The following is a 27,879-nucleotide window of genomic DNA, read 5'->3' as shown; positions in this document are numbered from 1 at the left end:
TGACAATGGAACCCTGTTTAAAGTATCCCTTTTTTTAAACAAAGCCATACAATTCTAATTTCATCCTCCAGAAGAGGCACAATACATATTACAGCAAATAATATGGCTCAACTCCAATGTACTGATAGTGGCTAAACCAATTTTCTTGGAGATAATGTCTAAGGTATGAATGACATTGTAAACAACGACGGTAAAATTTTGTCACACAAGCAATTAATCATAGTGGATGGAGATGTATGCTCAATACAAAATTATAACCAATTCATTGCAGCTCCTCCACATAAATGGAAGAGGCAATTACTTGAAAGAGAAAGGAATGAATTATTTTGTTTTCAACCAATTCGAAATCATAAATGGCTTAAAATGACCAATATACTGAGTATACTATGACCAATGAAATTTGATTTGATTTACAAAACATTAAGAACACCTGCTCATTCCATGATTTACACTATATATACAAAAGTATGTGGACACCCCTTCAAATTAGTGGAATTGGCTATTTCAGCCACACCCTTTGCTGACTGGTGTAAAAAATAGAGCACACAGCCATGCAATCTCCATAGACAATCATTGGCAGTAGATTGGCCTTACTGAAGAACTAAGTGACTTTCAATGTTGCACCGTCATAGTATGCCACCTTTCCAACAAGTCAGTTCGTCAAATTTCTGCCCTGCTAGAAATGCCCGATCAACTGTAAGTGCTGTTATTGTGAAATGGAAATGTCTAGGAGCAACAACGGCTCAGCCGTGAAGTGGTAGGCCACACAAGCTCACAGAACGGGACCACAGAACGGGAGTGCTGAAGTGCGTAGCGCGTCTCTCCTCGGTTGCAACACTCATTACCGAGTTCCAAACTGCCTCTGATAGCAACATCAGCACAATAACTGTTCATCGGGAGTGTCATGAAATGGGTTTCCATGGCCGAGTAGCCGCACTCAAGCCTAAGATCACCATGTGCAATGCCAAGCGTCAGCTGGAGTGGTTTAAAGCTCGCCACTATTGGACTCTGGAGAAGTGGAAACGCATTCTCTGGAGTGATGAATCACGCTTCACCATCTGGCAGTCTGACGGACGAACATGGGTTAGGCGGATGCCAGGAGAACGCTACCTGCCCAAATGCATAGTGCCAACTGTAAAGTTTGGTGGAGGAGGAATAATGGTCTGGGGCTGTTTTTCATGGTTCGGGCTAGGCCCCTTAGTTCCAGTGAAGGGAAATGTTAACGCTACTGCATACAATGACATTCTAGATGATTCTGTACTTCCAACTTTGTGGCAACAGTTTGGGGAAGGCCCTTTCCTGTTTCCTGTGACATTGCCATCGTGCACAAAGCGAGGTCCATACTTGTATTTTTTATTGAACCTTTATTTAACTAGGCAAGTCAGTTAAGAACAAACTGTTATTTACAATGACGGCCTACCGCCTGACCTCAACCCCATCGAACACCTTTGGGGTAAATTGGAATCCCGACTGGGGGCCAGGCCTAATCGCCCAACATCAGTGCCTGACCTCACTAATGCTCTTGTGGCTGAATGGAATCAAGTCCCCGCTCCAATGTTCCAACATCTAGTGGAACTATACCGCGTAAAATTCAAGAAAGTTAGGAACAGATTTTCAATGTCCTAATACCATGGCACCGGGTTTATGAACTGACATAGAAAATAACAATTGACGCATCAATCCGTTCTTTTCAATTTAAGCTATTATATAAAATTCTTACTATAAAAAAATTATCAGAATATGGGGCATTGAACAGTCAGCCCTGTGCAGACTCTGCCACGAGGAAACATAATCAATAGAGCATCTCTTTTGGTACTGCCTTCTGTGGCTTGTTTTTGGAGTCAGGTCCCGGAATCGTTGTCATGTCATAATATCAGGGCGCGGTTGGACCTGCAAACTGTATTGTTGGGGATTTGAAGGACCACATTCAGTCAATTGGAAATATAATTGTGCTCTTGGGTAAAATGTTTATTTTTGGGGCAATTTCAGCAGAAATGTTGCAGATGGGGAGGTTCAAGTCCCTAGTGAGACACCATGGTAGAATGTAGGGATGTATTGCAAGAGGAAATTGTAGAATGATAATTTACTGGGAAAGATGGGTTGAACTGTGGCTATCAGAATGTTGGAATTAATGAGTGTGGGAATAAATATATACACAGTATAAATGTTTGAGGTCCTTCAATCAGGGGTAAGGGTGGGGATGTGATTATTGTATGTTTTGCTTTTAGTTATTTATGTTTTCTATTTTGGTTTTATGCTGTGATCGGTGTGTGCTGGTCCTGGTCGTTATTGGTGCGATTGCTTCCGTCGGGTGAGGCTTGGTCCTTCTCGGCCTTGGAAAATGTCTTTGGGCCGGGGACGGGGACAGGGGCTTCGACACACCGGCATCTCGGAGTGGGGTGGGGTGGCGGCGAGTGCCCCCCACGGACAAGAGAAGCCACTTATGGGAGAGACCATTCATATTGTCTTTGTATTGTATTGAGTTGATGTTGTTTTAATACAAATAAATAAACATAGCTGGGAGCTTTCCTCCCATCTTGATCAATTGTTTATTGTTAATAACTTTGAAAAGCTATCTCAACCTATTTTAATTTTTTTAATCCTCTTTGGAAACAAACTGTAAAAGAAAAGGCTGAGATTCCTTCCCCATTCTGTTTGTATTATTAACACTAATTACCATACTAATTACTGTACTTTCTGCTGATATCCAAATTACAGTTTTAATTAAGTCAGGGTGTCCTAAACTCGGTCCCGGGGGCCCACCCTGGGTGCACGTTTTGGTTTTTGCCCTAGCACTAAACAGCTGATGCAATAACCAACTCATCATCAAGCTTTGAGTATTTTAATTCAGCTGTGTAGTGCTAGGACATAAACCAAAACGTGCACCCAGGGAGGCCCCAGGACCGATCCTGAATTAAGTCAGTCTTGCCCATTACTTTAATCATAGAAAAAGGTGGAATAATGATATGTAATTAAATCGTAGTTCCCAACGAGGTATGCAATTAACAAATTAGTCAACACAGTGTACCTGGAATGGATACTGATATTACATTCTACACCATTCACAGTATTACAGACATTTGGTGTGAGAGATGTTCAATAACAACAACAATAGCATAACTATTTCATGATAACATCTCTCTGGCAATACCGTTGCATATGTACCTTATCGATTTTGGACACAGGCGGTCATAGGGACTTAGATCGAACAAAATGTTCAACACATTGACGTCCGTAGGCTACCCAGAGAGCTTATCATCGTCATAAAATGTGAGTAATCATCAGTAATAAATGCAAATATTCTTTCATAATCTTTATTATTCTTTCCACTGCCACAGAGAGATTGTAGGCACTCCTGGATATTTATAGTGGGTAAAAGGAGATGTGGATTGCTTAATGCTAAGCTGTTGTTGACTGTAATTCAAGTGATATTGGACCCAAGGAAGTTGAAGTGACAGATAAATTATAACCTACTGATGTTGCTGGACTTCTTGACGCTGAAATGCATGCTTGAACTAAATGTGTTCATGATATGTGGGCCCTTGAAATATTTTACTGAACCATGTAGGATACTGTCAGAGTACAAAAAACAGTTATTCTATTCATTCTGTATTCTCAAAGGTAATCCTTATTACTTCAAATTGTATGGATTTTTTCCAGACAATGGCTTTGGACCATTGTGAATGTGTTCTCCTTGTGCTGGGCAGAATGAACAAATGGGAATGGGTTGTTTGTCCTCCAATGGGATATTGATTCTATGTGTTGTGTGGAGGGGGAGACCAAATACTGTGACTGCTCCACTTCACTCCACAGACAACTGTAGTCCCATGGACTGTCTTTTTGGACTGCTGGGAGAAGAGACAGATTTATACACACAGTGTTGTGTTTTTGAAAAGGTTCATAAAGAACTACACATATAGTGGCAATGTTAAAATAATTGTTTCCTTGTTCTAAGATTTGATAACTCCATTGCTTTATGCCTGCACGTTTTAGAGCCTGATGTCTAACATTGTAGATATTAACTAGTAGTAAGTAACTAAATAGTAAGCCTAAGCAGAAACGAACAACTAAAATGTGAAAATGTAATTGCTGTAAAAGGCAGCTTTGCCACAAGCTGGGCGTCCCAGGCTCAGCCGACAGTCCCCTTGGTAGGGGTCCCGCAGGGACTCCTCCTGAAGGCTTACATAATGTTGGCACCGGCCTCAGAGATCTAAGGCACGGCCCCAAGAATTCCTCCTGTTACGTTTAGGTCAAACGTATCATTAACCAGGCAGCAGGAACATCTATATCTCTCCATCTCTCTTCAGTCCCCACGTCCTCTGTTGCATAACGTTGCCAGGGATGTGAGACAGCGTTTCCATGGCGTTGACGCTTGTTCACTTGTTTATCACTCAGTCTAATGTCATAGAACACAGTGGAGGCTGCTGAGGGGAGGACGGCTCATAATAATGGCTGGAACAGAGCAAATGGAATGGCATCAAACACATGGAAACCATGTGTTTGTATTTGATACCATTCCACTCCACTCCATCCATTACCACGAGCCCGTCCTCCTCAATTAAGGTGCATCCAACCTCCTCTGATAGAACATAGATGAAGTCATGCAGTACCTGTAAGGAAAACTGGTGACTTTCTTTCAATAGTACTCACTTTCAGCCCATGTGTTGTTCATAAAAACACATCATTTTTATTATGTTAATGAGACAAAGCAGGCTACACCAGGAAAAAAGGCTTGTTTTATAACAACTGCACTCTTACATACATTTTTACAGTCATGGACTCCCTTTTTATAACACCACACAAATCTATATATTCAATGGCTTTTTTAGACTTTTCTTCAAAAAGGTTCTGATTTTGGATATTATTTCTTCTGTTTGAGACTACGTTGTGCTAGCTCCTCTCTCCTTTCTGTTCTGACCTTTGACACCTGATCTTCTGAGGGGATTGGAATTCATAACAAAATTACAATTCCTAAAGGAGGTACTCATAGTACATCAACCTAGGGTCTGCTCTTGAAGGACATGCTTTTCTCATCTCCAAAGTACTACGTTTCATGGATAGTTTTGTCACATACAAAACAAAAAAAGTCCATTATATACATCCTCATATTGGAACCACAGGTCATTTTCCTGTGATGGTGGCAAGCGTCACAATGACTTCATGTTTGGCCAAGATGTTGACCACCAGTGCAGTTGAAGCATCCAGGTTTTCTTCATTTTAAATTCACTCGAGTCATGCAGTCCCAAAAAAATGATATTGGATTAAACTTAGAAATCCTTTTTGACAGTTGGTCGGTTCAGCGACAAAGTCTCAGCGTATTTGAGAGAGTTCTTTGAAGCGTGGTGGTCCATCAGGGGATTTTCTTCTAACTGTTAAAGCTTATTCCTGTTGTGTAGCATCAGTTAGACAAACAGCGTCTTGTTAACTAGTCCATGGTGATGATGATGTGTGCAGTTAACTCTGATTCACTGATGGAGCATAGCAGGGACCGGGAGGAGGAGAGGGAGAGGGGGGCAGTGGGTCTGAGAGGTTGGGGGGTACAGGGCAGGCTGGGTGGGTGGGAGTGGGTACATGTCTTCATACCGGCCGGTCCACTGCATACTGGCAAGGGCTTAGGTTGGAGACTGTGTTTTGCACGGCTGGGTAGGCAAAGTTGGCGTGCTGCTTGGCCTTCAGTCGGAGGCTGGCCAGGCTGGAGTTGCAGGTGTCTCTGTACATGTAAGGACTTGCAGTGGAGGCATAAGGGCAGGTGGCGGCGGTGACCGCCACCGAGTTCAGCGTGGAGCTATTGAGGTTGCCCAGGTTGCCCAGGTTGTTGAGGCCCGAGCCGGGCACCCCGGCCACCGCCGAGGGCACCATGGAGGAGGCCATGTTCATGGAGGGGATAGAGCTGGGGGAGGAGAACATGGGCTGGGAGGACAAGGGGCTTACATTCATGGAGTTGAAGAAGGGGAAGCTCTTGGCTGACAGTGGACTGCTGGCCAGACTCTTGGTGGCCCAGTTGTTGTATGAGTAGCCAGAGTACATGTCATCATAGGGCTGCATTAGTCCATTGAACTGGGCACCGAAACCGTTTTTACACAGCTCAGCCTGTTGGTTCCTCTCCCTCTTCCTCCATTTGGCACGGCGGTTCTTAAACCATACCTGAGGGAGAAGGACAGAAAAGGGAAAAAAGGAAAATAGATATGGGCTTTTCTTTTCAGCCTAATCTGAGGTGGTAAAAATTGTTCTGAAACACAATAACATTTTGGTTTGCAATGGCTGACTATGATTTCTTTCAAATAGTTTAGGCAAGATTCAGTATACTGTAGCTGCAGACTTTTTAAAATAAAGAATCATCTGGGAAACTAAGTTGAAGTGTATAATCAAACAGTCATATTAGCCATGGTTTATTAAAACAAATTATTCACTTATTTGAATTATGAGCTCCCAGTGAAAGAAATGTCAAGCTGGAGCGGTCTTCACATTTTGTAATTTTAAGGTACTATTTTTGGAGGGTATAAAACGGATTAAAGTTTTAATGGCAAATCTAAAATGAAGGTACTTAATTCAGTTCCCAATTGGGGAAATATGAATTTGTCCCTGAGCGTTCATTTTGTGGTGGAACTTTCTCTTTATTCTCATAAAGACTTCAAAACTAATTGAGAAGCAAAATACCTTTATTATAAGAATCCAATACAAAAATGATATAAACGGACTGTGTAAAGTTAAAAATCTAATTGTATTAATCAAAATAATATTATTCACATTTTAGTTATTCTAATAAAAATTATTAAAAAGCCACCAACACTTCTGCGGCTAACTCATCTCCCTCCCTTCCTCATCTAATACTGCTGTGCCAGGCATACAGTATCTAATCCAAACCCTTAGTCTGTGTCTGCCAGCCGGGAGAACAGGCATCTGTTGTGATAGTAATAGAATGCTCTGGACTATTGAATGTGTGGGTACAGTGTATATAGCAGTGAGTCTTCCATGGCACCCATTGACAGTAGGGGAAATCCCGCTGTTGAGGAAGATTTCTCTCTCCTTTAAACATGACTCTGGGGAAATATTGTTTATGTGTTCATGGAAACATCTGAAAGTCAAATGGTTGGATGGGGGGGGGGGGGGGGCAAATCTTACCTCACTTCCCTAAAACTGTCAAATGACTAACACGATCAGACACTCTCCGTAACCTAAGTACCCACGTTCATTGCTTACGACTCTGCTAAAATCTATTTATCAGAATTCGGACAAGCTCTGACATATTTAATATTATACATTTCATTTTATAATACTGTGTTGGTTTAATTTAGTCTGAGCTGTATTGATATTATTAGAATCCAGTCTCCTTGGACTCAGGACTCTCTGTACTGTAAATATACATGTGCAGTAGCAATTAGAGTTTTATTAAGCACATTGTATGCAGCTATGTACTGTACATACATATTTGTAGGCAAGGAAGTAGCCAGCATGGATATAGAGGGAGAGCAAGTGGTTTGTTATTCAAACATTTATTACAAACGCATTCTGTGTTAAATGCCATAAATCAAGATGACAGGAGAAGTATTCTGTATATGCAGGGGGAATCTATGTCCATGTGGGATTAGCAGGGAACAAGTGGGGTCCTGCTAGACATTAGGACGTGTGTGGTCTGTTGTTCTTTCAAAATAACAACCAAGACTGTGTGCTATGTGACCTTTAATCTAGCCAACATGAATTTGATCCATCACTAGGCAGGAAAGCAACGATTGTATTGTCATCCATCAAAATGTGAGCCCACCTGCTCCATACTGGTGGTGACCAAACCTCTGGACTTGAGGGGACATTTCAGGGTCAGGAGCAGATCGACACACTTCTGAGCTTTGTAACATGTGAAGCCTAGTTTTAGGTTGTTGAAGTCAAATTGCAACATATTTAAATCTCTGCTTAGTTAGGTAAATTTGTCATCTTTTAGATATGTACCCTCAGGTGCCTTTTACCTTCCGAATTATGTTGAAATCATATGTTGAGTCCCACAAATGTATTGTTGAATAACACCTAAACCCTAAGGAAAGTGGGTTTGGATTGTTTCACTGGCTCAATAGTGATTCTGTGGGGACTCACCCTAACTCGTGCCTCTGTGAGGTTGGTCCACACGGCAATCTCCTCCCGTGTGCTCATGTCGGGGTAGCGGTTCCTCTGAAAGGTGGCCTCCAGCTCCTGAAGCTGCTGGCTGGTGAAGTGGGTCCTCTGCCTGCGCTGCTTCTTCTTCAGAGAGCCGTCCTCTGCATTCGACTCATCTGTCTGGTTCTGGTGGGACTTCTCTGTGTCTGGGAGGCAATAACATGGATCAGTAGTTATAATCAGAACAAAATGTGGGCCCAATACATAGCAAATCCTCATTTTGTATCGCATCAAAACTATCTACATTTGTTTACAATACTTCCAGACTTGCTCAAACATGTTTTTGAAAAATTGCATATTTCCATTCCCATCCAATATCAAGTATTTTATACAAGAGCAGCAATCATCTCTCCAGAGTGAGGTGTCTTCCCATTAAAAAGTTATCACACTTTCCACTGTCCTCTTTTATTTTAAATTAATTAATATAATGGACATTTTATCCCATGTTATTTGAAAAATAATGTGTTGACATATTTTCAAATAATATGGGAATTGTTTACAGTTTACACCTACTGTATTAGATTTGTGCAGTTCTGTTTGGAATATTTCAAGATTCATTGACTGTATGTATTCTCTTCTCAGAGTTGTCAAAAACAGATCAATAATTTAAATTGGCCCTGAAACCCATCTGGCACTAACACCAGAACCAAACAGACATGTTTTGTCTGCCCGTGATCCTTTCTCTCTTCATCTGAGTTCCGCAATTTGAGGACCCCACAGAAAGAGTGAAATTAGTTGGCTAACTAATCCCAGGGATCAGGCTTTTGTTACCGGGCAGGTTTCGGACTGTTTGGCAAGGGTTTATCTCTCTGAGAGCAGTAAGAAATAATCAGCAGGGTTTAAAAGACTCTGCAGCGCCACTGGCAAAACCAATAGGACCAGACTTTTGCTGCTATCTACCAGTAAACTGACACTGGTTAAGCCATCACTTAGGCCAAAAACCATTTTCCATCCCATGTCACAATCCAGGAGAGAGGGCATATAGTATATATATATATATGCATTCTACTATACATTTGTACACCACCATCAATATTAGCCCATGTGCTATAGGTGTGTGTAGTGTAGCCAATTTATTTTTATAAACTGGGTGGTTCGAGCCCTGAATGCTGATTGGCTGACAGCCGTGGTATATCAGACCGTATTCCACAGGTATGACAAAACATGTATTTTTACTTATAGAATGTATGTGTGTGTGTGTGTGTGTGTTTGTCAAATATACCCTGCAGACTTTGGGACAGCAACGTATTGGGTCAGACTGCTAGTCAATCAGCCAGCCAATAAACAAACCAACCAACTAACAGTCAGTCCTTCTTAATGTCCACCACCACTTGCACAACTGATGAGATGTTTGAGAATGTCTGAAGCCTTGTGGATTTATCAACGCCAAGCACACTGCCAGACACAGTTGTTTGGCAATTCAATCTGAATTGAAAAGCTTAATCCCTTGGGCAGGCGAAAAAGCACCAATGTAGCAGCATACTGTGTTATGCAAATGCATGCACACATGCTTTGAAATGCATGCATGCTTTGAAATGCATGCATACATACCCACAAATGCTTGTGTATGACATATATTATAGGCTATTGCCTCTCTAGGCTTTGCATTATGCACTAAGGCCCCAGCAATCTGAGGCATATTCTAATCACTAGGAGTGTCCTTGAGAATTGAGAGGCTTTGTTTTGACTAACTATACATTTGTGAAAGACATTTTTAAATTCCCAGCTACGTAATCAAAAATTGTCTGAATAAAATATGTCTATTGTAACTAAGCCTCTAGATCTATACTGTACAGATACAGTATGTGTTTGTCATTTATAGAAGTTTAACTCATTTTGAAACTTCAGATGTCACTTGAGTGAATGTGCTAATGCCCATGTGCCATTTGTCATTTAATAAGGCCTAATTTAATAAAAATCACCAATATGTATTACATTTCTGCATTTAGTGGATACACAGGTTAGGGTTCTCATAATATGTATCCAGAAGGATATACATGGTTATTTGTTCAGTGCAAGCCTATATCTTTTTTATAAACTGGATTCCCATGACGGTGGACACCTGGATCTCAACTCTGAAATATTAAGGTGCCTTCAGAAAGAATTCACACCCGTTGACCTTTTTCCACATTTTGTTGTGTTACAAAATGGGGTTTAAATGGATTTAATTGTCATTCTTTGTCAACAATCTACACCAAATACTCTGTAAAGTAAAAATGGAAGAACAATTCTAACATTTGGAAAACATTAATGAAAAGTGTAACCCTAATATATCTTGATTAGATAAGTATTCAATCTCCTGAGTCAATACATGTTAGCATCACCTTTGGCAGAGATTAGAGCTTTGAGTCTTTCTGGGTAAGTTTCTAAGAGCTTTCCACACCTGGATTGTGCAACATTTGCCCATTATTACTTTTCAAAATTATTCAAGCTCTGTCAAATTAGTTGTTGATCATTGCTAGCCATTTTCAAGTCTTGACATAGATTTTCAAGCTGATTTAAGTCCAAACTGTAACTAGGCCACTCAGAAACATTCAATGTTGTCTTGGTAAGCAATTCCAGTGTATATTTGGCCTTGTGTTTAGGTTTTTGTCCTGCTGAAAGGTGAATTTATCTCCCAGTGTCTGTTGGAAAGCAGACTGAACCAGGTTTTCCTCTAGGACTTTGCCTGTTCTTAGCTCTATTCCATTTATTTTTTAACAAAAAACTCCCTAGTCCTAAATGATGAAAAGCATACCCATAACATGATGCAGCTACCACTATTCTTGAAAATATGGAGAGAGGTACTCAGTTGGATTTGCCCCAAACATAACAATTTGTATTCAGGACAAAAAGTTAATTGCTTTGACAAATTTTCATTATTACTTTATTACCTTGTTGCAAACAGGATGGATGTTTAGAAATGTTTTATTCTGTACAAGCATTCTTATTTTCACTCTGTCAGTTAGGTTTTAAATTTTTATTTCTTATTTAACCTTTATTTTACTAGGCAAGTCAGTTAAGAACAAATTCTTATTTACGGCCGACTCCGGCCAAACCCTAACCGGGGCGACGCTGGGCCAATTGTGCGCCGCCCAATGGGACTCCCAATCACGGCCAGTAGTGATACAGCCTGGAATCAATCCAGGGTCTGTAGTGATGCCTCTAGCACTGCTGCACCACTCGGGAGCCTATAGGTTAGCATTGTGGAGTAACTCCAATGTTGTTGAGCCATCCTCAGTTTTCTCTTATCACAGCCATTCAACTCTAACTGTTTTAAAGTCACCATTGGCCTCATGGTGAAATCCCTGAGCGGTTTCCTTCCTCTGCAGCAACTGATTTAAGAAAGACGCCTGTATCTTTGTAATGACTGGGTGTATTTATACACCATCAAAAGTGTAATAAATATCTTCACCATACTCAAAGGGATATTCAACGTCTGATGTTTTTTTAATTTCTACCCATTTACCAATAGGTGCCCTTCTTTTCGTGGCATTGGAAAACCTCCCTGGCCTTTGTGGTTGAATATGTGTTTGAAATGCACTGCTCAACTGAGGGATCTTACAGATAATTGTATGTCTCGAGTACAGAGATGAGGAAGTCATTAAAAAATAATGTTAAACACTATTATTGCACACAGAGTCTATACAACTTATGTGACTTGTTAAACACATTTTTACTCCTTGCCATGACAAAGGGGTTGAATACTTACATATATTGACTCGAGACGTTTAAGCTTTTCATATTTTATTAATTTGTAAATATTTCTAAAAATACTTTGACATTAAGGGGTATTGTGTTTAGATCAGTGACTCAAAAATGTAATTTAATCCGTTTTAAAATCAGGATGTAACACAACAACAAAAAACTGTCAAGGGGTGTGAATACTTTCTGAAGATACTATCATATTTTAGAGGTGAGGCCCAGGTGTCCACCATCATGGGGATCCAGTTTACTTAAAAAATATAGGCCTACACTGAACAAATAACCATGTATATCCTTCTGGATACATATTGAGAACCCGAACCCTAACCTGAAATGGACATTGAAAAACAAACTCATTGTTCAACTTTATTAACTATGCCAATATCACAGGAAAGAACAATGAATGGTTTATTTGTCAATACCTAATTTCAACTAGATAAAACTTTTCTAGAATGAATATTCCATAGTCAGTGAACAATACAAGTAAGGTACAGTACATTCGACATATTGCCTCTTGATATTTGGCCCCCACACACCTCGTTATCTTGATGGTTTTAGTGCGTAATCCGTGGTTCATTTACAGTATATGCGGGTTCTCCTAAATCCCTGCACTCACTCAGGACCGTCCATTTCGGAGTAAGTTTACATTAGTCACACTAATGGAGTCTGTTGCAGACCCTGGATCCACAGAGATTTCATCTATTAGACCGCACGGGTATCACAAATATTAGCTTTTTCTCTCTGTCAAATGCCTAATTTGTTATAAATTGGCATGCAGGCGGTTGAAATGCAGAGGCAGATATTTAGCTTTCAAGCCTGAGCAATCGTAGTTGCTCGGGATATTATTGTATGTCTAGGCCTATGGCATTCGGCTATATTCCGTTCATCACGCACAGATATCTATTAGCTTGTTTTTTAGGTTTCAATTGAGAGTTATTAATAGACCTACAGCATATCGGCGCATAAAGACACGCACACGACAAAATGCCAAAAAGCGTAAGGGGTCCATGCCAAATGTTTACAATAGCTTCCATTAAAGTATATAGTCGCTGCAGTTAATAACTCTTGCTTTACAAAAGCCAAACGAGAAGAATAAACCTGCAACTTGGGTTCATTAAGGAAAATAACAATTATATAATGTGAATCATAGGAATATGCGCTATAGATCTACAAAATAATAGCAAGCCAATTAATATTATGGTTGAATTGATATCCACACAATCACGCACATTAAAGGCGACAATGAATAGCCTAATAGCTATTGCAAGCTAGAAATTCGTCCTGATATTATTATTATTATTATAGCCTATTAGGACATTATAATTCCCATTATTATTATCAAATTATTCGATTGGTTTAGACCCACATGCATGAACATATATGCCTATTCTTCATCCAATGTCAGTCTGAGGACTATTTATCGGTCAAACACTCCTGTGGACAAAGCATTTGCAAGGTAAACGTGGAAACTGACCGCTGTTGTCTTGGCCTTTGCATCCCTGATCATGTTGAGGCGTCCCAGAGTCTGAAAGCGATAGCGCTGGGCTACGGGCTTCACTGTCTGTCAGAAGGTTAAAATCCATAACCTCGGCCGCCAGGCTCTGCAAAAGGAAGGCAATACATTTCAATATTAGTCAATATGGCAAAATAATACAAGTATCCTCATAAGTTTAGACCTCCAACCGAATTGGCATGACAAATAAATAACAACAATAGAAAACAACATCAGAAAGATCAACTAATGACAACAATAATTAAGTTAATAATAATTTAATAATACGCCTGGATATGTAATATAAGAAATATCAGTTCTGACATTTCCATATCAACACAAATTAACGAGTGAATCTGCTGTCTATGAATTTCACAATTCTCTTAACTTTTTAAAATGTGACAAACTGTTAGTGCTAATGATAGGCTATAGGCCTACTGAGCAGGCTTTATAATATTCTCATATTTTGATAACATTCAGGTTGCTGATTGACTTTATTTCTATTTTATTTTATTTATTTAACCTTTATGTATCGAATTAAAGGACATGAAACGGTCCATCTGTGACATAACTATTTGATTACATGTAGGCCTGTATTCCGTGGTAATTACTACGAATGTGTTCTGTTAGTTCTATTTTTGTTCCTTTGCAGTTATGTAGTTAAAATATATGGTGACCGTTCAGACCTAAATAGCAACCTCGTGAGGGAGACTGATACGTAATAGAGCCTAAAATAACAGGTCGTTTATTTATACAAGCGCAGTTAACACCTTGAAGATATGGGGACACAATCACTCCCTCAAAGCTTCTTGAGATTTATGATGTCGTGGCTGGGTTTAACGACAGGGTAGGTTCCAATCCACTTAGCCGCATCTCAACTCGTTTATGGGCACTCCCAAAATGGGAGCTGCACCTAACTTGCATGGTTCATACCAAATAAAATAAAATGTTCAAAACAAATTGTATTTGTGTGGGCCGAATACAACATTTGAATACTTTACCGTGAAATGCTTACTTATTTCCCAACAATGCAGAATGAAAAAGTAAGAAAAATTAACAAAATAAAAAAATAAATAGTAAGACAATACAATTACAATAATGAGGCAATCTATGTATAACCAATACAGGTGCCTAGGTAGATGAGGTAATTGAGGTAGCTGAGGTAATTGAGATAGTATGTACATGTAGGTAGGGATAAAAGAGTCTAGGCAATAAGGTAGATAATAAACAGAGTAGCAGCAGCATATGTGAAGAGTGTGTGTGTGACATCAATATATATGTGTGTGTGGGCATATGTTTTGTGTGTGTGGGCATATGTAGTGTGTGTGTGTGTGTGTGTGTGTGTGTGTGTGTGTGTGTGTGTGTGTGTGTGTGTGTGTGTGTGTGTGTGTGTGTGTGTGTGTGTGTGTGTGTGTGTGTGTGTGTGTGTGTGTTGTTGTATCAGTGTGTGTGTGTGTGTGTGTTGGAGTGACAGTGTAGTACAGTATGTGTGAGTGAGTAGAGTCCAGTGAGTGTGCACAGGGGTAAATGCAAATAGTCTAGGTAGCCATTTGATTAACTGCTGAGCTGTTTTACGGCTTGGTATTAGAAGCTGTTCAGGAGCGTTTTGGTCCCATACTTGGTGCTCCAGTACTGCTTGCCGTGTGGTAGCAGAGAGAACAGTCTATAACTTGGGAGGGTGGAGTCATTAACAATTTTTAGGGCCTTCCTCTGACACCGCCTGGTATAGAGGTCCTGTATGGCAGGGAGATCGGCCCGAGTGATGAACTGGACTGACTACCCTCTGTAACGCCTTGCGGTCGGATTCCAGGCAGTTGCCATTCCAAGAAGTGATGCAGCCAGTCAAGAAACTCTCAATGGTGCAGTTGTAGAACTTTTTGAGGATCTGAGGGCCCATGCCAAATCTTTTCGGCGGCATCGATTTTAGTGTGTCAAGAACTGCAACGCTGCTGGGTTTTTCATACTCAACAGTTTCCCATGTGTATCAAGAATGGTCTAACACCCAAAGAACATACAGCCAACTTGATCAATTGTGGGAAGCATTGGAGTCAACATGGGCCAGCATCCCTGTGGAACACTTGACACATTGTAGAGTCCATGCCCCGGCAATTTGAGGCTATTCTAAGGGCAAAAGGGGGTGCAACTTAATATTATGAAGGTATTCCTAATGATTTGTACACTCAGTGTATATATATATATATATATATATAGAGAGAGAGAGAGAGAGAGAGAGAGAGAGAGAGAGAGAGAGAGAGAGAGAGTGTATATACAGTTGAAGTCGGAAGTTTACATACCCTTAGGTTGGAGTCATTAAAACTCGTTTTTCAACCACTCCACAAATTTCTTGTTAAGAAACTATAGTTTTGGCAAGTCGGTTAGGATATCTACTTTGTTTATGACACAAGTAATTATTCCAACAATTGTTTACAGACAGATTATTTCACTTATAATGCACTGTATCACAATTCCAGTGGGTCAGAAGTTTACATACTAAGTTGACTGTGCCTTTAAACAGCTTGGAAAATTCCAGAAAATATGTCATGGCTTTAGAAGCTTCTGATAGGCTAATTGACATAATTTGAGTCAATTGGAGGTGTACCTGTGGATGTATTTCAAGGCCTACCTTCAAACTCAGCGCCTCTTTGCTTGACATCATGGGAAAATCAAAAGAAATCAGCCAAGACCTCCGAAAAAATATTGTAGACCTCCACAAGTCTGGTTCATCCTTGGGAGCAATTTCCAAATGTCTGAAGGTACCACCATCTGTACAAACAATAGTATGCAACTATAAACACCATGGGTCCACGCAGCCGGCATACCGCTCAGAAAGGAGACGCGTTCTGTCTCCTAGAGATGAACGTACTTTGGTACGAAAAGTGCAAATCAATCCCAGAATATCGACATAACCTGAAAGGCAACTCAGCAAGGAAGAAGACACTGCTCCAAAACCACCATAAAAAAGCCAGACTACGGTTTGCAACTGCACATGGGGACAAAGATCATACTTTTTGTAGAAATGTCCTCTGGTCTGATGAAACAAAAATAGAACTGTTTGTCCATAATGACAGTTGTTATGCTTGGAGGAACAAGGGGGAGGCTTGCAAACCGAAGAACACCATCTCAACCATGAAGCACGGAGGTGGCAGCATCATGTTGTGGGGGTGCTTTGCTGCAGGAGGGACTGGTGCACTTCACAAAATAGATGGCATCATGAGGATGGAAAATTATGTGGATATATTGAAGCAACATCTCAAGACATCAGTCAGGAAGTTAAAGCTTGGTCGCAAATGGGTCTTCCAAATGGACAATGACCCCAAGCATACTTCCAAAGTTGTGGCAAAATGGCTTAAGGACAACAAAGTCAAGGTATTGGAGAGGCCATTGCAAAGCCTTGACCTTAAAATTTGTTGGCAGAACTGAAAAAGCGTGCGCAAGCAAGGCCTACAATCCTGACTCAGTTACACCAGCTCTGTTAGGAGGAATGGGCCAAAATTCACCCAACTTATTGTGGGAAGCTTGTGGAAGGCTACCAGAAACGTTTGACCCAAGTTAAACAATTTAAAGGCAATGCTACCAAATACGAATTGAGTGTATGTAAACTTCTGACCCACTGGGAATGTGATGAAATAAATAAAAGCTGAAATAAATAATTCTCTCTACTATTATTCTGATAATTCACATTCTTAAAATAAAGTGGTGATCCTAACTGACCCAAGAAAGGGAATTTTACTAGGATTAAAATGTCAGGAATTGTGATAAACTGAGTTTTTCAGTAGTCAGACCCTTAACTCATTACTCTGTTGAAGCACCTTTGGCAGCAGTTACAGCCTTGAATCTTCTAGGGTATGATGTTGCAAGCTTGGCACACCTGTATTTGGGGAGTTTCTCCCATTCCTCCAGACGTGACGCTTGGCATTCAGGTCAAATAGTTAAATCTTGGTTTCACCAGACCTTTAGGTGCCTTTTGACAAACTCCAAGTGGGCTCTCATGTGCCTTTTACTGGAGAGTGGCTTCTGTCTAGCCACTCTACCATAAAGACCTGATTGGTGCAGTGATGCAGAAATGGTTGTCCTTCTGGAAGGTTCTCCCAACTCCACAAAGGAACTCTGGAGCTCTGTCAGAGTGACTGTCGGGTTCTTGGTCACCTCCCTGACCTAGGCCCTTCTCCCCCAATTGATCAATTTGGCATAATTTAAGAATTATGAAGACCACTGTGTTCTTGGAGATGCTGCAGACATGCTTCAATGCTGCAGAAATTTTTTGGTACACTTCTCCAGATCTGTGCCTTGACACAATCCTGTCTCAGAGCTCTACGGACAATTCCTTTGACCTCATGGCTTGGTTTTTGCTTTGACATGCGCTGTCAACTGTGGGACCTTAAATAGACAGGAGTGTGCCTTTCCAAATCATGTCCAATCAATTGAATTTACCACAGATGGACTCCAATCAATTTGTAGAAACATGTCCAGAATGACCAATAGAAACAGGATGCACCTGAGCTCAATTGAGTCTCATAGCAAATGGTCTAAATACTTATGTAAATGTCTAAAAACCTTTTTTCTCTTGTTTCTCTTGCCTACCACTTCGTCCTAGACATTTCCACTTCACAATAACAGCACTTACTGTTGACTGGGGCAGCTCTAGCAGGGCAGAAATTTGGCGAACTGACTAGTTGAAAAGGTGGCATCCTATTACAGTGCCAAGTTGAAAGTCACTGAGCTCTTCAGTAAGGCCATTCTACTGCCAATGTTTGTCTAAAGAGATTGCATGGCTGTGTGCTCAATTTTATGTGGTTGATATAGCCAAATTTGAAGGGTTGTCCACATTGTAGAATACTATGAAATAATAAATATGGAATCATGTAGTAACCAGAAAAGTGTTAAACAAATCAAAATATATTTTATGTTTGAGAGTCTTCAAAGTAGCCACCTTTTGCGTTGATGACAGCTTTGCACACTCTTGGCATTCTCTCAACCAAATTCATGACCTAGTCACATGCAATGCATTTAAATGAATAGGTGTGCCTTGTTAAAAGTTAATTTGTAGTATTTCTTTCCTTAATGCATTTGAGCCAATCAGTTGTATTGTGACAAGGTAGGGTGGTATAAGATAGCCCTATTTGGTAAAAGACCAAGTCCATATTATGACAAGAACAGCTTAAATAAGCAAAGAGAAACAACGTTCCATCATTACTTTAAGACATGAAGGTCAGTCAATCCGGTCATGAGGACCGCCACAGAAAAGGAAGACCCAGAGTTACCTCTGCTACAGAGGATACGTTCATTAAAGTTAACTGCACCTCAGACTCTGTAAATGCTTCACAGAGTTCAAGTAACAGACAACTCAACATCAGCTGTTCAGAGGAGACTGCGTAAATCAGGCCTTCATTGCTGCAAAGAAACCACTACTAAAGGACACCAATAAGAAGAGGAGACTTGCTTGGGCCAAGAAACACGAGCAATGGACATTAGACTGGTGGAAATTTGTCCTTTGGTCTGATGAGTCCAAATGTGTGATTTTTGGTTCCAACCGCCGTGTCTTTGCAGAGTAGGTGAACAGATGATCTCCGCATGTGTGGTTCCCACCGTGAAGCATGGAGGAGGTGGTGTGATGGTGTGGGGGTGCTTTGCTGGTGACACTGTCTGGGATGTATTTTTCAATTCAAGGCACACTTAACCAGTATGGCTACAACAGTATTCTGCAGTGATACGCCCTCCCATCTGGTTTGCGCTTAGTGGGACTATCATTTGTTTTTCAATGGGACAATGACCCAACACACCTCCAGGCTGTGTAAGGGCTATTTGACCAAGAAGGAGTGTGATGGAGTGCTGCATCAGATGACCTGGCCTCCACAATCACCAGACCTCAACCCAAATGAGATGGTTTGGGATGAGTTTTGGACCGCAGAGTGAAGGAAAAGCAGCCAACAAGTGGTCAACTCATGTGGGAACTCCTTCAAGAGTGTTGGAAAAGCATTACAGGTGAAGCTGGTTGAGACAATGCCAAGAGTGTACAAATCTTTCATCAATGTAAAGGTTGGTTACTATGAAGGATCTCAACAACAACAAAAAAGAGTTTACTACATGATTCCATATGTGTTATTTCATAGTTTTGATGTCTTCACTGTTATTCTACAATGTAGAAAATAGTAAAAATAAAGAAATACCCTTGAATGAGTAGTTGTGTCCAAACTTTTGACTGGTACTGTATATACAGTGGGGCAAAAATGTATTTAGTCAGCCACCAATTGTGCAAGTTCTCCCACTTAAAAAGATGAGAGAGGCCTGTAATTTTCATCATAGGTACACTTCAACTATGACAGACAAAATGAGAAAAAAAATCCAGAAAATCACATTGTAGGATTTTTAATGAATTTATTTGCAAATTATGGTGGAAAATAAGTATTTGGTCACCTACAAACAAGCAAGATTTCTGGCTCTCGCAGACCTGTAACTTATTTGTTAAGAGGCTCCTCTGCCCTCCACTCGTTACCTGTATTAATGGCACCTGTTTGAACTTGTTATCAGTATAAAAGACACCTGTCCACAACCTCAAACAGTCACACTCCAAACTCCACTATGGCCAAGACCAAAGAGCTGTCAAAGGACACCAGAAACAGAATTGTAGACCTGCACCAGGCTGGGAAGACTGAATCTGCAATAGGTAAGCAGCTTGGTTTGAAGAAATCAACTGTGGGAGCAATTATTAGGAAATGGAAGACATACAAGACCACTGATAATCTCCCTCGATCTGGGGCTCCACGCAAGATCTCACCCCGTGGGGTCAAAATGATCACAAGAACGGTGAGCAAAAATCCCAGAACCACACGGGGGGACCTAGTGAATGACCTGCAGAAAGCTGGGACCAAAGTAACAAAGCCTACCATCAGTAACACACTACGCCGCCAGGGACTCAAATAATGCAGTGCCAGACATGTCCCCCTGCTTAAACCCATCTGAAGTTTGCTAGAGAGCATTTGGATGATCCAGAAGAAGATTGGGAGAATGTCATATGGTCAGATGAAACCAAAATATAACTTTTTGGTAAAAACTCAACTCATCGTGTTTGGAGGACAAAGAATGCTGAGTTCCATCCAAAGAACACTATACCTACTGTGAAGCATGGGGGTGGAAACATCATGCTTTGGAGCTGTTTTTCTGCAAAGGGACCAGGACGACTGATCCGTGTAAAGGAAAGAATGAATGGGGCCATGTATTGTGAGATTTTGAGTGAAAACCTCCTTCCATCAGCAAGGGCATTGAAGATGAAACGTGGCTGGGTCTTTCAGAATGACAATTATCCCAAACACATCGCCCGGGCAACGAAGGAGTGGCTTCGTAAGAAGCATTTCAAGGTCCTGGAGTGGCCTAGCCAGTCTCCAGATCTCAACCCCATAGAAAATCTTTGGAGGGAGTTGAAAGTCCATGTTTCCCAGCAACAGCCCCAAAACATTACTGCTCTAGAGGAGATCTGCATGGAGGAATGGGCCAAAATACCAGCAACAGTGTGTGAAAACCTTGTGAAGACTTACAGAAAACGTTTGACCTCTGTCATTGCCAACAAAGGGTATATAACAAAGTATTGAGATAAACTTTTGTTATTGACCAAATACTTATTTTCCACCATAATTTGCAAATAAATTCATTAAAAATCCTACAATTTGATTTTCTGGATTTTTTTTTCTCATTTTGTCTGTCATAGTTGAAGTGTACCTATGATGAAAATTACAGGCCTCTCTCATCTTTTTAAGTGGGAGAACTTGCACAATTGGTGGCTGACTAAATACTTTTTTGCCCCACTGTATATATATACACATTATAACAGCAGTATAATTGGTATTTGCCTTGTACCAAAATTATTGCGGTAACACTGCCATAAGTGCCATAAGGGACTGTGAGTGTATGTGTTTAAATCAACATTTTCATGCAAATCTCTGTCACTCTATAAGCCCCTCTGTGGCTGTGGACCCTTTCACTCCTCTGGTGTGTCTCTGTGAACTATGATGTGAACGAGTCACATGGTGGCCCATAGTGGCTTAACATTGAATCTCACTCACTTGAGCTGAATACTTACTGGGGAGACTTGCTATTATATGTAGTACACATTTCCCAGTCATTTTCATTCAAGTACTCTACTGGTTAGGGGCTCTGATCTGATCAACCAACTTGCTGACCATCATCATTTGCAGACTAACTTGATGGAGAGCTCGTTGTCAGTTTGAAAGGTAAACTCAATAAGTCCTCAAACTGAGCCACCACATCAAGCAAACACTGGCTGTACTTCCGTTTCCCCTTCTTTTCATTTCTTCAGAACATTCCTGACAGCCCTCTGCTCATCGATGTGAATGCCTCTGCCCTTGACATCTCAGGAGAAGGCCTACATGATGAAACCTCATCTCCATACAGATAAGCCTAACAAAAATATTTGTATTCCACTTCAAAAGTTTAAAGAACTGCACGGATAAAACTAAGTGTTTATGATATGTCGTGTTGGTCGAGACTTTAAGATTGGAATTCACCGTGACAGAAAAAGAAAGTGAGTCCAACAAAAAATATACACTTACAATCCCATCTGTTCAAGCATGTTTAAAGTTGCCATGCATCATGATTTTTGAAGTTAGAAATGACAATCAAATTATTTTTAAAAGTACCGGTTGGATATCAAATATAAAGCTTGATGTTGTTTGGTACAAGTAGACAATGATAAATACATACTTATGCCAATGCAGTTCTCTCCTCAATTTGTCAGAATCTTTATTCCCATGTGTATTATACTCAAACTATTACACCATCACCCTTAGACTCCCACATGACATCCATGACTTATAAATGTAACACTGCAGGAAAGCTTTTGAAGAGTAATGACCAGGTAAGCCCATATCCAATCACAGTGAGGGAAACTGGGAGACACAGGAGGCAGTGTTGTGATCATGTCCGTATTGCTCGAATACAGGTTAGAATGATACATGTGAAAAGTGCCGTGCAAAAGCTGATAAATAGATGTTTATCCTTCACAAAGTATAAAGCATTTAGGAATATATTATTCTGTGGTGTTAGTATCTTTCCCAGTGGCGTTGTTCTGCCCCTGAAGGAGAGAAGGGAGATGGAGGATAAGGTCAATTCTCACAGAGAGATTGCTTTCCAAAATGTACTGCTTCTGTGTTGAGGCTAGCTATATTGCTAATGAGGTTCTGATATGGTTTTGTGGGCTAAAGTTGACTTGCAGGTCTAATGGTATTTCAGTTGATTGTACTTTACAACCAGACTAAAATGATATAAAAGATTATGCTGAAATCAATACAATTACTTGTCAAAGGTCAGTAATCAACTATATTTCTTGCTTTTGATTCTCTATTGTGTAAGCTTGTTGAAATTAAATGTAAAGTTGTTGAAATCAAAAGTCAATATGTGCCTTATAGGACATATCTGTTTCGTCTACAATAAAGTCCTAAACTGAAAAATAACCCAGTCTCATTGCAAAGCAACCCATAGCAAAACTCAGAGAATAGTTGCCTGACAGAGAGCAACAGGTGCTGTCCTTTGCTTTGTGTGTAGGGCTATGCCACCAGAGAATAACAGTATTTTGGTCAGAAATATGAATATGACACAGTCAGACACATATCCACTTTGACAGTGATGTATGGGACCGTGTCAGAGCAGTGCTGAGAGAGGCTGGGATGTTTGGCAGGGAGTGCGGTAACGCTCGCCCGTCATTTTGCCTAGAACAAGGTGTCGGTGTCCCCTTCAGAGCCGCGACATTATTATATTTCATATTCCAAATCAAGTCCCTTCCCTAGAATTAGATAAGGCCAACAACCCATCATGGGTCTAACAAGGACACATTGATAAAATGGACCCTATGCTTTTATGAATTTCAAGAGACACTGAATGGAATGTTCCGAGTTCACCCCAGATTTGCAATAATGTTGTGTTATTTAGTGCATGTGCATTCATATTATAAAGGTTATCCTTAGTCATAACCTAATGACTATAGGTGCAATGTCCTATATGTTTATAGGGTATGTTATGATGATGACTTAATTAATTACCAATTAATTTCATTCATTGTTATCTGCTGATATTTGACAACATCCGTCACAATATCAATCAATTGCTTCCCCTAACATCTCTGAAAATGTAACATTTTCCCCATGGTGGCCACTTTCATTTATCATAGAAATGTGCATAAATGTGTAGGCCTACAGTTGAGAATGTATCCTTTCCTAAAAGTTAAATCAGAGATGCCTGATTATGTTGTCAAAAGGCATGCACTCTATTTCAATCCATGAATGACTCATAATTAAGACATATTGTATATAACCAATTGTTCACCCATTGAAATAAGTGAAGTCAATCTAGTCACTAAATGTGTACAATGGTAATAATACATGTATTATAATAGGAATAATTACAACAAATCATGATACTATTCATAGTCAGATTATAAATCATAATTTTTTTCTTGTTCAATAGTCTACAAAAAGGCCTACTTATGTTGATATAGCTGTTGGCTATACCAGATACTTGATCGTAACCTGACATGCTGAAATGTTACAGGCAAATTGTTTGTCTGACAAACATAACCCATAGCGATTGACTGTGTAACCTTGGTAGTTCAACAACTTTATTAGAATTACTGTGATGTTTTCTAAGCACTTGCTCTCGTGATCGTGCGCCATGCATTGTTAAATTGGGAGCAGTGCACCACCACTCTCACCATCCACATTCAAACTCTGTGTCCCTCTGTTTTCTGTCTCCACAATTCGCTTTAAGAGCATAACACATTGCTGTAAGCACAGATGGAAGTGCACGTTCACTCATATGAACTGAATGAAGTTGAACTCGTGTTCAACTCTTCTGCGCAAATCAACATAAGTAGGAGTTGATGCGAGATGGGGTCTCTAGTTTGCACAAGCAGAGCGCTTTGCATAAGCAGTAGCCTATACGAAATCAGTCTCATTAAAATATACATCTGATAAAAAAAAAATGGAAGCAGAAATCCTCTCATTTTTCAGGAGATTGCTGGTTCCATCTGTTGTTACGGCAGAGGCAGACTGCTTACATTTCCACGGACTTGTGCATTAGCCTTGGAATTATTCATAAACGCGTTGAGAATTAATTCCTTGGATTAAGACTTGATTAAGATGTGTGTCACTTTGCTGTCTGAGAACATATTAAGGGCCTTCTCGAGGAGGCGGCAGATGGAATTTCGGCCCAATGTTTGTAGATGTTAATTTCTCCCCTCCTAACATTCATTTGCATATTACTGGGAGTGGCAAAGCATGAACTCGCATTTCTCAATGTCCCAAGTTATTTTCGGAGCAATTTATTCGATGTTATGTCCATTTTATTATTATTATCATTATTAGGCTATTAAATTTAGTATTTATCAGAACATTTTAAACATGCGCAAATATGTTTTATTACAGGGTGCCACTGAAATTACTGAGCTGGTAGGCCATGTGAATAACTTTATAGCTTTGTCTGGACGTTCAGATTCACAATAAATTGTTCAATTAATAAACAGAAAGCAATCTGAAAAAGGAGCAATTAAAAATATAAATTGTCCTATATCTACATTTTGAGTGAAATGTATAGTGCTAAATCTAGAGGTAGCTTACAAGTAGTCTACTATACAGGGACAATTCGACAATATCAACATTTAATAATGGGCCTATAAGAAATAACTGTTCGGCTAATTGTCAGAGCTTGATGGCTGAGGCTCATAGCATAATCACATTTTACATTATCAAAATTATAATGACCGAGAATCATAGGTTATTTGGAAGACAAGGTTGCTCCCTAAATTATCCCTATCCCTTGTCTCATTTTAATTCGACATTATCCCAAGATTTGACGTTGAATTAACAGAATAGGCTACGCCAAAATGTTTCGTTCCAACAACTCAGTGGTTTTAATTTCAAAACCGTGTGATTCCTTAGCCTAATACAAATTTATGTTTTATAATACACAAATGATCACATCTAATATTATCTTGATCTTTAACTTCACATGTGATGTGGAACACGTGTCAGACTGAAAACTACAAAATAACATGCAATAAAAAATGACATGGCCTAAATAATCGATTCTTAATAAGTTATAATGGTTTGCCATTTGACCTCTTAAAATCGAAAAGATTGATTGACACTTGTTGTTCAACGTTGTAGGATACTACTGAAATAATGTTTTTCTTATTCCCACAGAATAAATATTAAAAAACCAATTTATATACCACTTTTAAAATACCCCTGTATAGGCCTACCATACAGAATAGGCCAAGCTGTGTAAGACACGTTGCAATGAAATCAATTAAATAAATGATGATTGTCATTCAAATTTCTGCATGACATATATCTAAAGAATTGTTCAATTAGTGTAAACATATTAGGCTATAGTGTTAGAATGAAGTAGTATAGTTGAATTCGTAATAACCTATATCCTTTTAAGGCCTATGTTTTCCATGACGAAAAATGCCACAAATATGGACCGAGCAAAGGATTGTTAGCCTATATGAAACCATAGCAATGATTTATACTTAAATATATGCTTGAAAACAAACCATGTTCAGGGATGATTGAACGCACGCATGTTTGTATGGAGAGAGTTCCGAGGCTTAGACGCGGGAGGGTAGAGGGGGCGCAGCTCTGCCTTTCTTTCTGAGGTCTCTTGTCGCTCGGGAGCACCTGCCACCTATCAATTTCGGGTAGATCCCCAAAAATGTTTGACCTCTGAAATAGTCTCACAGAGAGCGCCCCCCATGCAAGACAAAATCATACTAGTTGCATTTCGAAAGAGTTTATAATTTGGACATACAATGGGAAAAACGTGTTAGCATGTATATCAATTCTGATATATTAAATGCTAGTAAACAAATATATTTATTTAGCTTTAGAAAGATGGAAACAGACTTATTTTTCAACTGAATTAAAGCAAATTTACGTTTCACAAGAGGAGCATATGCAAGGTTAAAAAACGTTTAGCCGTTTACCTACTAAGAAATGAATCAAGGCCAATATTAGAGATCATTTTAGATACATTGTGGTCTACACTTTCAGTGTTATTGTCAAGGTATACAGGCTAGGTCTAATAGATGTATGTTTCATTCAGATGAGGTTTTGCATTATGGCTATGGTTATAGTAACAGAGTGCACTCTTATATGGAACCTAACTCTGAGTTTGTAGGGCCAGATGTGACACATCATCATCATCATTAATAATGAAGTAAACTTTTAACATGAGTCGATTTATTTTACCCTAGTGAATAAAAGTTTAACCACGCAGTTACCTAAATCAGGACTTACCGAGTATCCTAAACCTTTGGTCAATAACTTTAGAGTTATATGCTGGTAAAGTTTGAGTTTGTGAGGTGGCAGTTTCAGACTAGCAACACTACTACAACAATGTATAGGCTACGTTATTGATTGATAGTTCAAACAAGGGCAATCTACTAATTTGCTTGCCTACTGCACATGCTGTCATAACAGACACAACCACGACATTTGGAGTTGTACTGGGAGACTATCCTACTTGCACTTACATGAAATCCCGGTCTGGTTAAATTAATCCCCCGAAAAGGCAAGCTTGATGTGGGTTAATGGTTGTCCGAATGAGATGTTGCTGACATGAAGAAAGTTCCTCTGTTTGTAAAGTAAAAAATCGTCAGTTTCCCTCTTTCAATGCTGTCAGACATGAAGGCAGTCGAAGAGTGAAGGCTTGATCCCCATACAGCGGGGGACTGACTTTATGCTAAATATCTTGTGCGACAGGTCCACTACAGAAAGGACTGCCCACTTCACCGCTTTTACTTGCCCGGTACCAACTCCACAGTGCGCGCTCGGGCGCAAGCAACCCGCACACACACACATACGCACGCACATACACGCACACACACACACTCTCTCGCTCTCCCTTTCTCTCTCTCTCTCTTTCCCTCTCTCTCCCTCTCTCTCTCTCCCCCTCTATCTTGCAGTCATGCACTCTCACATGAATGCGACCTCTCCCCGCCACTTTCTCTGTATTCTCGGCTTGCGTAGCTTTTTGCTTCGTTTTGTCCAGGTGATATCGAGCTGAGTCAAAGTAGCCAATTATTTGATTGTATTTCAATTTCATCATTACGACAAACGCAAGGCGACACATACTTTAGAATAACGAAGTTTCTTTCTTGGATGTATCATTATTGATATGTGAATAAGGCTATAACGTGACAGCTACGTGTAGGTTAAACAGGTATTGAGGGTTTTTCAACCTTCCACGCACGAAGGAACGCTCCGTGCCATAGGGAGGAGGGGAGAGAACATGGACTAAAATAATATTTGGTACCCATGTGCATTAATAGTAACAACTAATCTTATTTAATTACCCAAAAATCCAGATAAACAGCTTTCCCCTATCTGTGATTAAGTAATTAATTGATGATGCAAATTATGAAGTTTGCCAATGCATTTTAATTCAAACTTAGGATATCCAATATGGAAGTTCCAGAATAAGATGATCCGCCAAACAACACCATGCACTCCCTGTTGACATTGTGTGCATTGAACCCACTGCTGACAAAT

The 27,879-nt window shown here is 39.9% G+C and overlaps 1 protein-coding gene across 1 annotated transcript; it reads right to left on the bottom strand.

Moving 5' to 3' along the window:
• Window positions 1-4,662: 4,662 nt before the first annotated feature.
• On the bottom strand, window positions 4,663-27,257 carry LOC110528057 (pituitary homeobox 3). The gene is made up of 4 exons (XM_021609848.3): window positions 26,862-27,257; window positions 13,304-13,430; window positions 8,086-8,291; window positions 4,663-6,144 (listed from the first exon to the last, which is right to left on the bottom strand). Exons 2-4 carry the CDS (start codon window positions 13,410-13,412, stop codon window positions 5,578-5,580), a joined length of 882 nt encoding a protein of 293 aa, XP_021465523.1. The 5' UTR covers window positions 13,413-13,430; window positions 26,862-27,257; the 3' UTR covers window positions 4,663-5,577.
• Between the last annotated feature and the right edge of the window lie 622 nt (window positions 27,258-27,879).

Source organism: Oncorhynchus mykiss, chromosome 1 (assembly GCF_057628025.1).
Source record: "Oncorhynchus mykiss isolate SJ-2025 chromosome 1, ASM5762802v1, whole genome shotgun sequence".
In the NCBI taxonomy this organism is placed as follows: Eukaryota; Metazoa; Chordata; class Actinopteri; order Salmoniformes; family Salmonidae; genus Oncorhynchus; species Oncorhynchus mykiss.
Note: the sequence above shows the minus strand (reverse complement) of the source record. Positions and strands in the feature narration are given on the sequence as shown.